This window comes from Triticum aestivum, chromosome 1B (genome assembly GCF_018294505.1).
Source record: "Triticum aestivum cultivar Chinese Spring chromosome 1B, IWGSC CS RefSeq v2.1, whole genome shotgun sequence".
NCBI lineage: Eukaryota > Viridiplantae > Streptophyta > Magnoliopsida > Poales > Poaceae > Triticum > Triticum aestivum.
Genome location: NC_057795.1, coordinates 409,062,035 through 409,077,212, shown reverse-complemented (window position 1 = coordinate 409,077,212; position 15,178 = coordinate 409,062,035). Strand labels below are relative to the sequence as shown.

The 15,178-nt window shown below is 50.4% G+C and overlaps 1 protein-coding gene and 1 non-coding gene across 2 annotated transcripts; one reads left to right on the top strand and one right to left on the bottom strand.

Annotated features, from left to right (window-relative positions):
- Positions 1-4,524: 4,524 nt before the first annotated feature.
- On the top strand, positions 4,525-7,439 carry LOC123127743 (flavin-containing monooxygenase FMO GS-OX-like 4). The gene is made up of 7 exons (XM_044547563.1): positions 4,525-5,165; positions 5,878-5,948; positions 6,038-6,190; positions 6,310-6,392; positions 6,499-6,634; positions 6,735-6,911; positions 7,108-7,439. Exons 1-7 carry the CDS (start codon positions 4,634-4,636, stop codon positions 7,285-7,287), a joined length of 1,332 nt encoding a protein of 443 aa, XP_044403498.1. The 5' UTR covers positions 4,525-4,633; the 3' UTR covers positions 7,288-7,439.
- Positions 7,440-7,489: 50 nt separating this feature from the next.
- TRNAG-GCC (transfer RNA glycine (anticodon GCC)) lies at positions 7,490-7,560 on the bottom strand. The gene has a single exon. It is a non-coding gene; the product is annotated as a tRNA-Gly (tRNA).
- Between the last annotated feature and the right edge of the window lie 7,618 nt (positions 7,561-15,178).

Genomic DNA, 15,178 nt, shown 5'->3' with positions numbered 1-15,178 from the left:
CACTCTTATCTCGTGGACATGCTTCTCTTCTGTCAGCGGGAGAAGGGGCAGAGCACCGGAGAGTCCTTGGATATCTCTCATGTTATGTGGTCTGAGCTGGTTTCTGCTATCTCCGAGCGCAAGTGCCCGATTTATGGTCCGTTCATTATGCTGCTCATTGAGAAGGCCTAGGATCGTGTCTATCCCAAGGTGGTGCTGGAGATTGGAGACTTGGTTTCTCACGATGTCAAGCGTATGAGGAAGAGGGATAATTGGGGCACTTAGGCCCCTAGGACTGGAGTTCCTTCATCTGATGCTGCCATGGAGACTGAGGAGGAGTTTGGGGCTGAGGCTGAGGATGAAGATGATGACTACGTGCCTTCTGAGGCAGAGCCCTCTTGGGCCAAGAAGCTCAAGATCAAGGTGAAGAAGCTGTTCTGCATGGAGTCTCATGGTCAGTACATGACTCATGTGGCTGAGAAGAAGGCCCGAGGTCGCCAGAAGGAGCTCATGCGTCAGATGGGTGCTATTGTGATTAGTGGTTCTGAGGATCAACTTACCGAGGAGGAGGAGTAGATTCAGCAGCACTGCCCCTGGACTGATTCTGATGCTGAGCACTTCCCGGCTGACGATGGCACCGTAGATGATCCCTCTGAGATCTGATGGGTGTCCATCTTTTACCTTCACCTGGAGCCGTAGCATCACTCCCTCTCCTTTTTGGTGTCTCGATGCCAAAGGGGGAGAGAGTTTAGGGATTTGCGTTTTGTGTCTTCCGTCGTTTGTGTTTGTGCTTTTGCTTGTTGTTTTATTTGGTTTGTGTCTGTGAGACCTAAGTTCTGGTTCTGTCCGTAAGACCTAAGCTCGAGTCATATGGCGTGAGACATATGCTACCTTATCTCTTCGTATCTTTATCTATGTCTATCTAGCTTATGAGTTCCATGCTTATCTTGTTATATATATGTTGCTCTCATATCATGCTTAGGTAGTTGGTCTCTAAAATGTAGGGGGAGCATTGTTCCTGGCATATGTGCCGTGCAGTCCAAAGCACTTTTCTAGGTAGCACACATCCAGGGGGAGCCCTTCTACATTTTAGGACGGTTGTACTTTTGCGCTTATCCTATATCTTTCATTTTGTGCAAATCCCGCATTGTCATCAATCCACCAAAAAGGGGGAGATTGTAAGGGCATATTTATTCCCAATATGTTTTGGTGATTGATGACAATGCTTGTGCGGACTAATCGTGTGCGTTAGTTCTTTCAGAGATTCATCCATTGGCACGAGACGATTTCCTCCCCTCGGTGTTGTAATTCAAGACGGTGTAGCTCCTTCGTTTCGTTGTTGGTGGACTAGTTTCGTAGGAGTCACCGTACTATCAAGAGGGGATCCGTTTTGGTAAGACTTGGGTGGAATCACACGTACACATCATTATCACACCAGTCGTCTTTCCTTCCGCATCTCTGGAGCTGCTGTTTTCCCCTTACTATGCTCTGCTTTGCCCTAGCGGTAGTACCGCGTCCACAGCGGTAGTACCGCCGAAACTCCACAGCGGTAGTACCGCTTGGGTGTTTCGGCCGTAGTACCGCTGTGCGTCTGGGCTACTTTCGCCTTGATTCTCGAACGAATTTTTCGTGTTGGATTTTGCGGCACTAAGGAAGGTAGTAGGGGCGGTAGTACCGCTCTAAGCGGTAGTACCGCCCTTCCCTAGCGGTAGTACCGCCCTGGTGACAGGGCCCTGGGCAGCGCGGCAGTACCGCTGGGTCTAAGCGGTAGTACCGCCCGGAGCGGTAGTACCACTCTTCCTTGGCGGTAGTACCGCCCTGTGGTCAGGGCCCCAGGCAGCGCGGCAGTACCGCTGGGTCGAGCGGTAGTACCGCCCGGAGCGGTAGTACCACCCGGAGCGGTAGTACCGCCCTTCCCCAGCGGTAGTACCGCTCTGTGCGGGGCTGGTAAGTGGGATAACGGTTGGATTGATCTTCCCACTATATAAAGGGGTCTTCTTCCCCAAAGTTGACCTACCTCTTTCCCCCAAAGCTCCATTGTTGCTCCAAGCTCCATTTTCGCCCGATCTCTCTCCCTAGCCAATCAAACTTGTTGATTTGCTCGGGATTGGTTGAGAAGGCCCAGATCTACACTTCCACCAAGAGAAATTTGATTCCCCCCACTTATCCCTAGAGGATCTTGTTACTCTTGGGTGTTGAGCACCCTAGACGGTTGAGGTCACCTCGAAGCCATACTCCATTGTGGTGAAGCTTCGTGGTGTTGTTGGGAGCCTCCAAGTGTTGTGGAGATTGCCCCAATCTTGTTTGTAAAGGTCCGGTTGCCGCCTTCAAGGGCTCCAATAGTGGAATCACGGCATCTCGCATTGTGTGAGGGCGTGAGGAGATTACGGTGGCCCTAGTGGCTTCTTGGGGAGCATTGTGCCTCCACACCGCTCTAACGGAGACGTACTTCCCCTTAAAAGGAAGGAACTTCGGTAACACATCCTCGTCTCCACCGGCTCCACTCTTGGTTATCTTGTCCCTTTACTTTTGCAAGCTTACTTGAGTTATATCCATTGCTTGCTTGTGTGCTTATTGTCTTTGCATCATATAGGTTGTCCACGTAGTTGCACATCTAAACAACCTATTTCATTGCAAGTTTTAATTTGTTAAAGAAAAGTCTAAAAATTGTTAGTTGCCTATTCACCCCCCCCTCTAGTCAACCATATCGATCCTTTCAGTCGCCCTCGCTCGAGCGGCGCTGACCGACATGAATGTGCGGCAACCGCTTCGTGTGGGAAAGGGCGCGGGCGAGAGGGGGAGGGTTTGGGAGGTGGGCCGTCGGGGGTGTTGGATGCGTGCGTGCGAGCAATCCGAACTCCAGCAAAGCCCCTCCTGGTTTGCGGGAAATTGACGTCCAAACCGATCCACGGACCAACGGATACCATGTTGGGTGGTTAAATGGGTCCGGACCGCTCGGTCCGGACGAATACAGGCGTTTTGTGGGTCAGTGTTGGAGGCCCTAAGTGTTGATAACCGGAGTCCGTACACTTTTTCATAGTAGCCTAATCACGTATTTTTTGACACTGACATCATGATATCAATATAGTGCTTAAGCACGGGCCAGTCAGTGAGCATTTTTTTTTGGAACAGGCAGAAGGCGCTGCCTTTCATTTAGATGAAAAGGAGGGTTTATGTACACATGCATTAAGTTTTGGGTGGGAACCCAAAAAACACCCAAAATCAAACCAAAATGAAGAGAAACTAGCCAATGCCCTCATTGTCATGGCCCTCCTCCAAAGGCCAGGTACCATTGTCTGATGTCCACGAGGGCCAAAGCCGCAACCTCTAAGGGCATGAACTATGGTGGCAGCACCTTGGTGCTGCCCCGGCCCAACCACATCAACACGTAAAGTCGAGACCATCGTCGATTTCATATTTACCCAATGCATAAGTAGTCTCATCAGACCCACCAACCAGCTTTGCCTGTTTTTTCTTCATGAGTTTTCCCCACTTGATCCTCCGCCCAACCACCTGCTCTCTAATGCTCACTAGAAACAAAAAAAATTCCAAATTTGTTCTCAAATTCGAGAATACATCTATCAAATCAGCTAATTAGAGTTTAAATTCTCCATTCATATCCTTTCTTCGATGCTTCTAGAGCTCAGACTGCTCTTCCAGAACATACATGGAGTTATGCCAGGAGGACTTGTCGAGATCCATGGCGCCTGCTGGCTGTGTGATGGCCTCGAGATGCAACAGCTGTGGGAGAGCTCTGGGGGCCACAAGGCGCCTTGGGAGAACTCCGGCCCATATCCGATGGGACTCGAGGATGAGCTCATCCCACCCTCCCTCCCCCCAAGACATGGATGAGCTTCGGCCGCAAAGCCATATTGGTCTCGTGGTTCGATCTGGAGGACTCGTCATCAACGAACGTGCACGCGATGCTCCATTTTCTCTCTCCATCTTTTCTGCGGAGGACCACAAAATATCTGCTCAGGCACCCACAGCTTTCAGAAGAAGTACCTCCTTCTGCGAGGCACCTGCTTTAGCGCCACGGTGGCATCCGAACCTAACTAGCCTACGAGGCATCACGTTTGGGGCTGCCCGTTGGCCATGCTCTCCAGGATATAAATATGGCCAAAGAGAAGCAAATGTGCAAAACAGTCTTGCCGCTTGACAGCGAAAGAAAAAAAATGGAAAAGAAATTATTCTGGTGACAAAAAGCTCCTCTAGCGACCGTTTCTTTTTTCCTTTTCAGTTTTTCACCGTAGCATGTTCGGTAAATACAACATTCCGTAACATCTGAAGTCTGAATATTCGAGGGAGTTTTGCTTCCAACTGGCTACAGAGAGCAGAGCACATGCCTTGTACTTCTACAGTATTTTCAGAAGAACAAAGTTCAGGAAGTTTGCACAAAATTTTACGCCTAGCATTTGATTCCCTCTCGAACTCTCACGTTCGAAAAAGCAGCTAAAAACGGTTGGTGAGGCGTAGAAGAGCCCGCTTCGGCGCTTCCCTCCAAATCGCCGATACCCACATGAACGAAACCAACAGAGACGGGATCGCACACGGCTCCTGGACCCAAAAAAAAAAAACAGGGGAGGCACGGCGAATCCAAGCCAATTCCGGCTCCCAGCTCCGCAACCTCTTTTGCTCCCTCCTGCCCTCCCCGATGCCGTCGCCCTCGCTCCGACTCGCTGTCGTCGGCGCGGGCGCGGCCGGCCTGGCGGCGGCACGGGAGCTCCGCCGCGAGGGCCACGCCCCCGTCGTCTTCGAGCGCGCCGCAGCCGTGGGGGGCACCTGGCTCTACGCCTCCCCCGCCCCCGCCGCCGCCACCGACCCGCTCGGCGCCGCCGCCACCCACTCCAGCCTCTACGCTTCACTCCGCACCAACCTCCCCCGCGAGGTCATGGGCTTCCTCGACTTCCCCTTCACCGCGGCGCGCGGCTCCGTCGTCGACGCGCGCAGGTTCCCCGGCCACGAGGAGGTGCTTCGGTACCTCGAGGACTTCGCGCAGCGGTTCGACCTTTACCGGCTCGTCCGGTTCCAGACAGAGGTGGTTGGAGTCCGGAGGGAGGCCGGCGGGAGGTGGGCGGTGACGTCGAGGAAGCTCGGGGAGAAGGGGGAGCAGGACGAGGAGGTGTATGACGCCGTCGTGGTTTGCAATGGGCATTATTCAGAGCCTCGCGTCGCCTCCATACCTGGTAATGATTCTCCGCTCAACGAACTCGCAATTGAGCAGAACAAAGAACAAGTAGTTTGTTGAACCCTGGTTCAGGCTCAGCACACAGTAAAAATCGAGAAATAATCCTTCTAAAATCGAAAAAATCTGAAAAAACAATCTTGACATTGTACATGTCGTGTCTTTTGTATGCATGCAAATTTTCATGAAGAAATGACACATTTTGTGCTCTGTGAGAGGAAGAAAAAACTGATTTCGAGCAGGGTTGGTAGTGATCGTAACAAGAAAATCTGCATGTGGTACAGATCTCAAGCATGCTTTAAAAAAGGGATTTAGGATACTCTGCCTGCCTGCCTGGTGCATGTAGCTTCCGCTTGCGCAGGGTCCGGGGAAGGGTCCGACCACTTTGGGTCTATAGTACGCAGCCTTTCCCTACATTTTTGTAAGAGGCTGTTTCCAGGACTTGAACCCGTGACCTCATGCATGTGGTACAAATCTCGAGCAGAACCGAATCTGCATCCTACGATCTAGAGACAAGAATCAGCTGATTCACGGTTTAGCAAATTTGATTTGAACTCTGAAGCTTGATGAATTCTTGAAAGATGCCTGTCCAATGTTTTTTTTTTTGGACAATTCTTGTCCAGTGTTTCGTTACAAACTTGCGATTTTATGGTCATCAGATCCACAAACAATTGTGAACTTGACAGAAAATCTGTACTTTCCAACATTGACAGGTGCAGATGCCTGGCCCGGAAAGCAGATGCATAGCCACAATTACCGTGTGCCTGAGCCATTCCTTGATCAAGTGAGTATGATTCTGACTATGATTTCTTCCCCACTTGTGAGTTGTCGTGCTAAACTATCTTGAACTTGAAGTACGGATTGCCTTGGTAGGTAGTGATCGTTATTGGGGCCTCGGCAAGTGCAGTTGACATTTCGAGGGACATTGCATGCGTTGCGAAGGAGGTCCATATTGCCGATAGATCAACGCCGACTTCCACTTGTGAACAGCAGCCTGAATACGACAACATGTGGCTTCACTCCATGGTAAATACCTTTTTTCCCTGGTGAGTTGAATATGGTGGTTTTATCCGTTAAAGGGGCTGCCATTAGTACTACATATTACAAAGCATTATTCTTATAACAGAATTATGTTCTACTTGCAGATTGACCATGCACAGGGAGATGGCACTGTGGTGTTCCGAGATGGCAGCTCAATCAAAGCGGATGTCATCATGCACTGTACTGGGTATAGTCATGCAGCATATCTGAAACATATTTCTTGTACAAACCACCTGATTTCGCTACGTTGGTTGAAGCTAATCATGTGTTCCCTGTGTTTGTATGTTGTCTAGCTACCTGTATGACTTCCCGTTTCTTGGGGATGATAGCACCATCACTGTGGATGACAACTGCGTTGATCCATTATACAAGCATGTTTTCCCTATTGAAGTGGCTCCTGAACTGTCTTTCATCGGATTGCCGTGGAAGGTTAATTTGTGTCTAAATTTCTGCTGTGCAGTCTAGATGCACTTATAACTGCCTTGCAATGCTCTAGGACCTAAAACTTCCTGGCCTCTGTTTCATCCAGGTTATCCCTTTTCCACTGTTTGAACTCCAAAGCAAATGGGTCGCTGGTATTCTATCAGGACGGATCAAGCTTCCATCGAAAGATGAAATGATGGAAGATGTCAAAGCCATCTACTCGAGACTGGAAACTCGTGGATGGCCCAAGAGATATACCCACAACTTCAGTGGTGGTTATCAGGTAGCCTAATGATGCATGTTAAGGGAGCTAGTTTTTTTTTTCGAAATCATGTTAAGGGAGCTAGATAACAAAGCTTTTCTTGGCGGAAAATAACATATTTCTGTGAATTGTGGGCGTCTTGCACTGTTGCACATCAACATTGTACATTAGAAACGACTATATCGGTTATCCCCTGCTAAGCATGATTTGTTTGCAGTTCGAATACAATGACTGGCTCGCGGAGCAATGTGGCCATCCACCTATTGAAGAATGGAGGAAGCTGATGTATGCTGCTAATGCAAAGAATAAGGCTGCTCGTCCGGAAAGATATCGCGATGAGTGGGATGATGATGGTCTGGTGGCACTAGCAAATGAGGACTTCAAAAAATACTTCTAATCTATGTTGTGGACTGTGATTATCATTTTCATTGCCAGGACGCGGTGATAGTCATTGCAGTAAATATTTTACAGGTAAATAATTTTGTATTTTGTACATGCAAGCTCAAAATTGGGATGCCCATGACCTTAATCGATTGTGAATTACTTTTATCACCATCTGAGGATTCCATATTATCATCCAAGGCAATATAAAAAATTAGTGCACCAGCCGGGAATCGAACCCGGGTCTGTACCGTGGCAGGGTACTATTCTACCACTAGACCACTGGTGCTTGCTGTTGGAACTAACCATTACCTCTATATCTCACAATGCTAATTTTAACTGAAGCGCTTATTCTCCTACTAGTACCACTGTATTTCAGTATGGGACCATTGAAGCCTCCCTACACCGAGAGGTCAGAAGCTAATTCTGGAGGAGATACATATGCCCTGGCGATTTTTCGATGAGATTGATAAAAAAATATATAAAGGATAATCAACATCTCATCTTCATCCTCGCAAAAAAAAAATCTCATCTTCATCATTGTTTTTTGTGTGTGAATATCTTCATCATTGTTATAGTGAAGATTGATAATTGATTTTTTTAGTTGGAGATTGATAATTGGTTGATTGGTATTATCTTCCATAAAATATCATTAGTTTTTTCATTTGTGAGTTCGACGTAATAATCGGTAAGATTTTATCAAGTTAATATAGTACATTGTAGCTTTACGCTCATTTTCAATCATGATGAAGGGCACTACCAATGTAGAAACCTTGATGTGATGCTTAGGAGAATTGGATAAAACAATAATTAGATAGCATCCATATAATGGTCCCTATCTTCATTGATAATTGCAATGTAGGAGTACATATGCTTCCCTGATTGAAGTTGATTGTCTAGGTTCTGTTGTCTACAACGCAGCAATACAAGCGCTCGTACGACAAAAGAAGTTGGTCTATGATTTTCGCATTAGATGATGGTTACGCAAATAAGATAAAATTGGAAGGCCCTTCAATTCTGCATTCTTGTGCGTAAAAGAATTCCCTAAGGGGGACCCGGTGAAGCAGTTGCATCAACGCAAGATGAAGCGGGCATAGCCACCAAATTGGTCCTAGCGGCATGCTCTAAGGCCCAGGGTTTTAGTTTCGTCCCGGGCCTCTAAAATCCCATGACCGGCCCTGCTCCATTGGGGTATGTGATCACAACTTATGTTCTTGTTTTGGTAAAGCACAAAAGCACAACGCGGAGGCAACATTTCTTTGGTCGATCTTCCTATCAACCGGGTGCTTGCACAAGTGCACCGAAATCAGTGCCCAAGCCGGCTCCAAGCTGGACTGCATTGTCGGTCGATGGTTCTCAGAGCATCTCCACTCGTGCCCCTAAGAGGCCCTCCAGGGCGCCTTTTTTAGCGCCGACGCTGAAAAATGGTTCTCAATTATTACCGGTTTGGGCCGAAATAACAACCGACGAACCCGAGCCGAACCCAGCGCACCGGGGTCCGCCTGGGGGCGTCTCCTGAAGCGAAAAGTCCTGCGGGGCCGCGCTGCCGGCGACATCAGGCATATTCCCGCCGTTTTGCTCGCCTTTTCCCTCCATTTCCCCATTGCTTCCCTCTTCTCCCCCGCCGTTCCCGCCATTTTCCTCATCAGACCGGGTGCCATGTCACCGAAGAATATGTTGCCCCTCGCGCCGTCGCCGATTCCACCCAGCCGTACCAGAGGAAGCCGAGGGCGCTGATGGCAAGACCACCGGGCGTGTCGAACGCCGAGTGGAGGGTGGACGTTCAGCGCCAGGAGGCGGTCACCGCCGACCGACGGAACAGACTCATCGTCAAGAGGACCAGGGACGCGGCTGCAGCGGCAGAGCAAGCAGAGGCATCTCGCGCGGGGATGATGAACCTTCCCGCATGGCGCGCCGCCGCGTGCCTCGCCCTCTGGCCTCAACCCCGACTAGCGCACTCCCTCCCCGCATTCACCTTTGGCCTCAACACACAGTACAACTACTCGCCGCCAGCGTACTCAGCCTCGCCTGCACTGCCTTTGCGCCGGGACGCCCTGCCTTTTGCACACAGCTCGTGTTGGGTTCTACGGTAGGGTATGCCAGCTGCAAATTAAAATTTTCCTACGCGCAGAACAAACAGGAACATGCTACGGGAGATGGATCACAGATCGTTACGACTAAACGCGCAGTGCCGTGCAACAGAAGTAGAGTTGGGGCAGCGCGTCTTCGGAGTCGTCTCCTCCTCGTCGATCTCCCACGTAGCCGATCGGATCCCGCAAACAGGTTCACCGGAGCGGCGTAGGTGCACCGCCTCTAGGTATCCGCACGTGTAGGAGGAACGTCATGCGGCGAACTGCTAGGTCCAATGACACAACCAACGGCGAGTGGAGGTGGCTATTCGCAACACATGCAAAGCCCTAGTGACGGCGCCGAAGCGATCAACCAAATGAGTGTGCCGCACCCCCACTTTATATAGGCGTCCATCGCGGGCTCAACAATTGGGCCTCGCACGGACTCTAAAGCCCAAATTCTGTTCGACCTGGACCTGAGTCCAAGTAGGATCACTTCCGACTGGTGGAGTCGGACCGGGCCTCACAGGTTCCTTCCCTTAAGCGCGTGACCCCTTAGGTTCTCATTCACTTGGTCGCGAGTCAGGTCACATCCGACTTGGCTAGTCGGTAGCGGCCTCTAGGAAAGCGTGCCGACTCCAAGTGTCCAATGAAACTAGTTAGGCGAACTTGTACACCACATTTTTGTTCCCTTTGCCACATGATATATTTTGTCGGGCTCAAGGCGAGTGTGTCATCCTTGTGCTAGCCCGACCTCTTTCTCGTTCCAGTGATGCTGACCACAAAACGGATTATCTCATAATCCTAATCGCATGGCTCAGAGTATATCTCTCCTGGTCGGAGGGGCAAGTCCCATCTTGCTCGACCATGTCTCGCAGCATGGGTCTGGACAAGCCCGAAACCTACCTTTGTAACTACCCAGTCACAGAGTAGCGTTTGGTCGGCCCAAAGCAGGTCTGTCACCATCCCAAGTGCATGCACCAGCTCAGGTCTTAGGACATAGAACGTATGGTGTACTAGAGACTCACAGATGACATACCGCCGCGTCTCATAGTCGGGTCTGTCCGACTCGGACCTTATCTCGACTTGGATCCGACAGTCGGATCCGGCCAAATCGTTCCGAGTCCATATTATCCGGTTAGCATCCAATGCTCAGTGGCTAGTGAAACAGAGCCATCCACCATGTATATGCTAGATTAGTCGGTTGCGCGTCCACACAACCCTTTCGACTAGGGACCTTTTAGGACAGTCATCATAGCGTACTTGCTGATACACATCATTGATAACGTCCAAGGACTATCTTTATTCATAAACACATAGGAAATATCATCATACATGATTGCCTCTAGAGCATATCTCCAGCAGCTCGACGTCGTAGTTCAACAACACCGACGCCACCGACGCCGACATGGATGAGATCATCACGAGCGGCTCGGTCGCCGCCGCTTCCTACCCCGGGTTCCATGCACAAGACGACATGATGGACGCCGACATGGATGACAAGCTCGACGACGCCGAGGAGGAGGAGGGAGGAAGAATAGGCGGAGGAGGAGGCAGAGCCGGCGCCGACGATGAAAGGGAGAAAGAAGAAGCGGGCAACCAATGCCAGGCCGGGCGAGGCTCGCGTCAAGTGAATTTTGAAGGAAGACGAGTGCCTCGCCGAAGCATGGAAGACCGTCATCATCGACTTGATCACCGGCTCGAACCAGAACGCCGACACGTACTAGAGATGGATCAAGACGGTGTTCGACGAGCGCAAGTTGGTCGACCCCTACTTCGCAAACATCCACATGGAGCGCGGCGACAAGGCCATGGTAAACCATTTGGTGATCATCTAGGCGGCCTGCAACAAATGGCATGGGATTGTAGAGGAGGTCGCGGCTCGCCCGGAAAGCGGCGCCAACATCGAGAGTCAGGTATGCCCAGCCGCCAGCTCAGTTCTTTTTTGCCGTATACTTTGTCGACACTTGTTCTTCGGCATTGCAGATGGTTTGGATGTTCAACATGTATCGCCGGAACAACAACGACGCCGAGTTCAAGTTCCTTCACGTGTTCTCCAGGATCGAGTCGTGCGGGAAGTGGAGGGAGGTTCGGCTCACCCTTACTAAGGCCAAGGAGACGTACAAGCCAGACGCGCCTGCCTCGGGGGCGGCGAATGGGCGCCCTGATGGCAACAAAAGAGCCAAGGCGGCAAGAGACGTGGCGCCCGTTGCCGAACGGTTGCAATCATCGATCGAGCAGTGCATTGCCGATGCCAAGAACAGCGCCGCAAAAAGGGAGGAGAAATCCAACGCACGGTGCTCGGCGTTGATGATGAAGCAGGACGTCAAGCTTGACCTTCTCAGGACCAACGTCGCCGCGAAGAAGAGGAACACTGACCTGGCGTTCTTGATGGCGGCAGACATGTCAACGATGGACGAGCAGGTCAAGGCGTGGTACCTGGCGGAGCACGGCCTCATCCTGAACCAGATGCCCGGGCCGGCTTCAACCATCGCCCCTACGCCCATGCCGACACCAACGCTAACGCCCAACCCGAGCGATGAAGCCACGCCGCCGACAACCAGCCCGAGCACAGAAGCCTCGCCGGCGCCGAGCGCGCCGACACTGCCAGTCCCACGCCAGAGGAGCCCGCCGTTTGATGCGTTCCTTTGTCTACGCTTCCTTCCTTTTGATCGCCGAACTTTTGTGTGTTTTGATCGCCGAACTGTGGCATGGTGATCGCCAAACTTGTGGCATTTTTTGACATCGGGTAAAACAAGTTTGAATTTATGGGCGTCTCGGGGCCGAAACCTGGGGGCGCGGCTGGGAACTGGATCGCCCCCAGGGCGAAAAAACTGCCGGCGCATACGCCAAAACGCACTCGCCAGGTGCGCTGGGGGGCCGAACGAGTGGAGATGCTCTTATGTGATAGAAACCAGCGAGGCGAGTACATGCATGATTCTCAAAGATTCTAATGGTTCGACCATCTTCTCAGCGTATGGGTTACCGTTCCATTGCAAAGATGCCCTTGAAGCTGAGATAAGTGGCATACTTGAAGGTTTATCTATAAGCATACAACGATCAGATCTCCCAATTGTGATCCAATATAATTTTTGCTGCTATTGCTATCCTATCCCTTGGTCCGACTGACCTTGGAGTCTAATTTTCGACCACTCCACTGCAACAACAAGAAGCAACAACTATCCCTTGGTTCACACTCTTATCACTACAAAAAAAATACATTTCCGTGATGATACGTGTTTGTTACAGTAGGTCATGGTTTCTGTCATGCATGTACATCCATGACGATTTTATGACAGAATCTAGATAGTCATACATGTGTTGTCGTAGAAGTGTTCCATGACAATACCAAAATTATCATCACGGAAGTGTCCGCTTCCATGACGATAAATGACGTGTCATGGAAGTGCTTTCATCAAGGGTAACCGACACGTGGCATCCACCATAACGGGTCGCCGTTAAGCTATCAGGTTCTGATTTGGATTCGATAACCCATTAACAACCCGGACCAATGGGAATTTTCCACGTGTAAAATCATTATTGGCTGGAGGAAACACGTGTTGGCTCCTCGGTAGGCCAGATGTCATCCGTCCAATGGAGGAGATGTGCCTATGATATGTCGACGCGTGGCAGGGCCCAATAGAGGCCTATATATGTTAAAAAGGCTGGCCCAGTCAAAGGCCTATAGTATTTACTCAGGTACTAGTGGGCCAACCCTCTAACGGCCTGTTTAAACATGGCCCATTTACGGCCCAAAGCCAGATCTGGCCCGTTACTTGTTTGCCGAATATACGGGACCAATTATTGTCTAGTGACATTTCGGCCTGTTAGAGGCCCGATGTAGACATAGGCGTCGGTGTCATAACCGGCAGATCTCGGGTAGGGGGACCCAAGCTGTGAGTTTAAGGATCAATGGTAACAAGGGACAATGGGGACACGATGTTTACCCAAGTTCGGGCCCTCTTAAAGGAAGTAAAACCCTACGTCCTGCTTGATCATATTCAATGAGTATAGGGGTTACAAGAGTCGATCTACCTCGAGATTGTAATGGCTATACCCTAGTTGTCTAGCCTATAATTATTCTGATAGCCTCTATGGACTAAACCCTCTGGTTTATATATACACTGGAGGGGCCTAGGGTTGTACAGAGTCGGTTTACAAGGGAAGGAAATAATACATCAGGACACCAACTTGCCGTCCACGCATATAGGATTCCTACCCGAACACGCGGGATAGTCTTCGGCTTTATCTTCACGGCCCATCAGTCCGACCCATATCGAATAGACCGGATACCCGAGGACCCCCTAATCTAGGACTCCCTCAGTAGCCCCTGAACCAGTCTTCGATGACGATGTGTTTGGCACGGAGATTGTCTTCGGCATTGCAAGGCAAGTTTCTTCTCCTGAATATTCTAAGTTAGCTTCCCATGTAAAGGAATTGTGTCTGGCTCTACATAATCGATACAACCCTTAGCCACAAAGGCGAGATGTCAAAACAGGAACAATGTCTTTTACTGACAATTTTTTTTCGGCGAAGCGTCACACTTGACTCTTTAACATTTTGAACCGTTTTCACGCCTCTCATTTCGCGTTTCGAGGCTTAGCCTCCATTGACACGTCTTGTCAAAACAGAGATCATGCCCGCCCATTATGGGATTCTCATCAATATGGTTTGGGTAACCTAACCGCGCCTTACGCACTATCTAATTGGGAACCGTCGAGTTTTATGGCTTGAGAGGGGGACAATTGGTATTTTCACCGTCTATAAGAGGATAAAGATCCCTCCTTTTCCCCACGCCTTCCTCTAGCTTCTGTCTTCCAACCTCCAAGCTCTAGCGCCCCAAAACTCTGATCCTTCCCACCGCCACCACCCTCCCTAGCAATGGCCGGGTCCGGTCCCAAGGTCAAATGGGAGGCCTCCTCCGTCACCGAAAAGGACGTCAAGGATCTCCGAAGCACGGGCTATCTGTCCGTGGATATCGCGCACAGGCTCCCTGACAAGGATCAGGTTATCCCTACTCCGGGGCCTGGTGAGAGGGTCGTGTTCATCCCCCATTTCCTCCGAGGCTAGGGTTTCTCCTCCACCCCTTCGCCTGAGGTCTCATGTTCTACTATGGGTTAGATTTTCACTATCTGGCCCCAAATTCCTTCCTCCACATATCGACGCTCATCGTCGTGTGTGAGGCTCTGCTCCGCATCCCGCCACACTTCGGCCTATGGATCAAGGTTTTCAATCTGAAGTCGAAGGTGGTTAGCGGACAACACACGGACTGCAGCGGGGCCATGGTGAGCAAGCTCCCCAACACCGTCTGGCCCAAAGGGGTATTCATCGAGGCTATCAAGGTGTGGCAACAGGAGTGGTTCTACATCACCGAACCCCACGATGCCAAATGGGCGGCCAAACCTGACTTCAGATCCGGACCCCCCACGAGACTTACCTCATGGACCGCCAAGGGCCTTGATTGGGGGTCCCAACCAGACGTGAAGATGTTACAGAAACGCATCTCCAACGTGTTGGGTGTGAACACTGGTCTCACAAACGTGATTCAAGTGATGCTCTTTCCATGTATCCTTCCCTGCCAACTCTAGGTTTCCCCCATGTGGGAGTTCAATCCGAAGGAGCCATGGACCTTGAAGCGCTTCTTCGGCACCACGCACGAAGATATATGGAAGTTGATCAAGGCCCAGAAAAGTTGTCCAATGGAGACCGAGGACATCGGACTCGACATCGAGAACCCGGCCTCGGTGGTAAGCATAATCTTTTCGAAGACCTATCTATTCAATACTTCAATTATAATAAAGATTATTTTGCCTACCTTCCGTACATGGCTAGATGGCA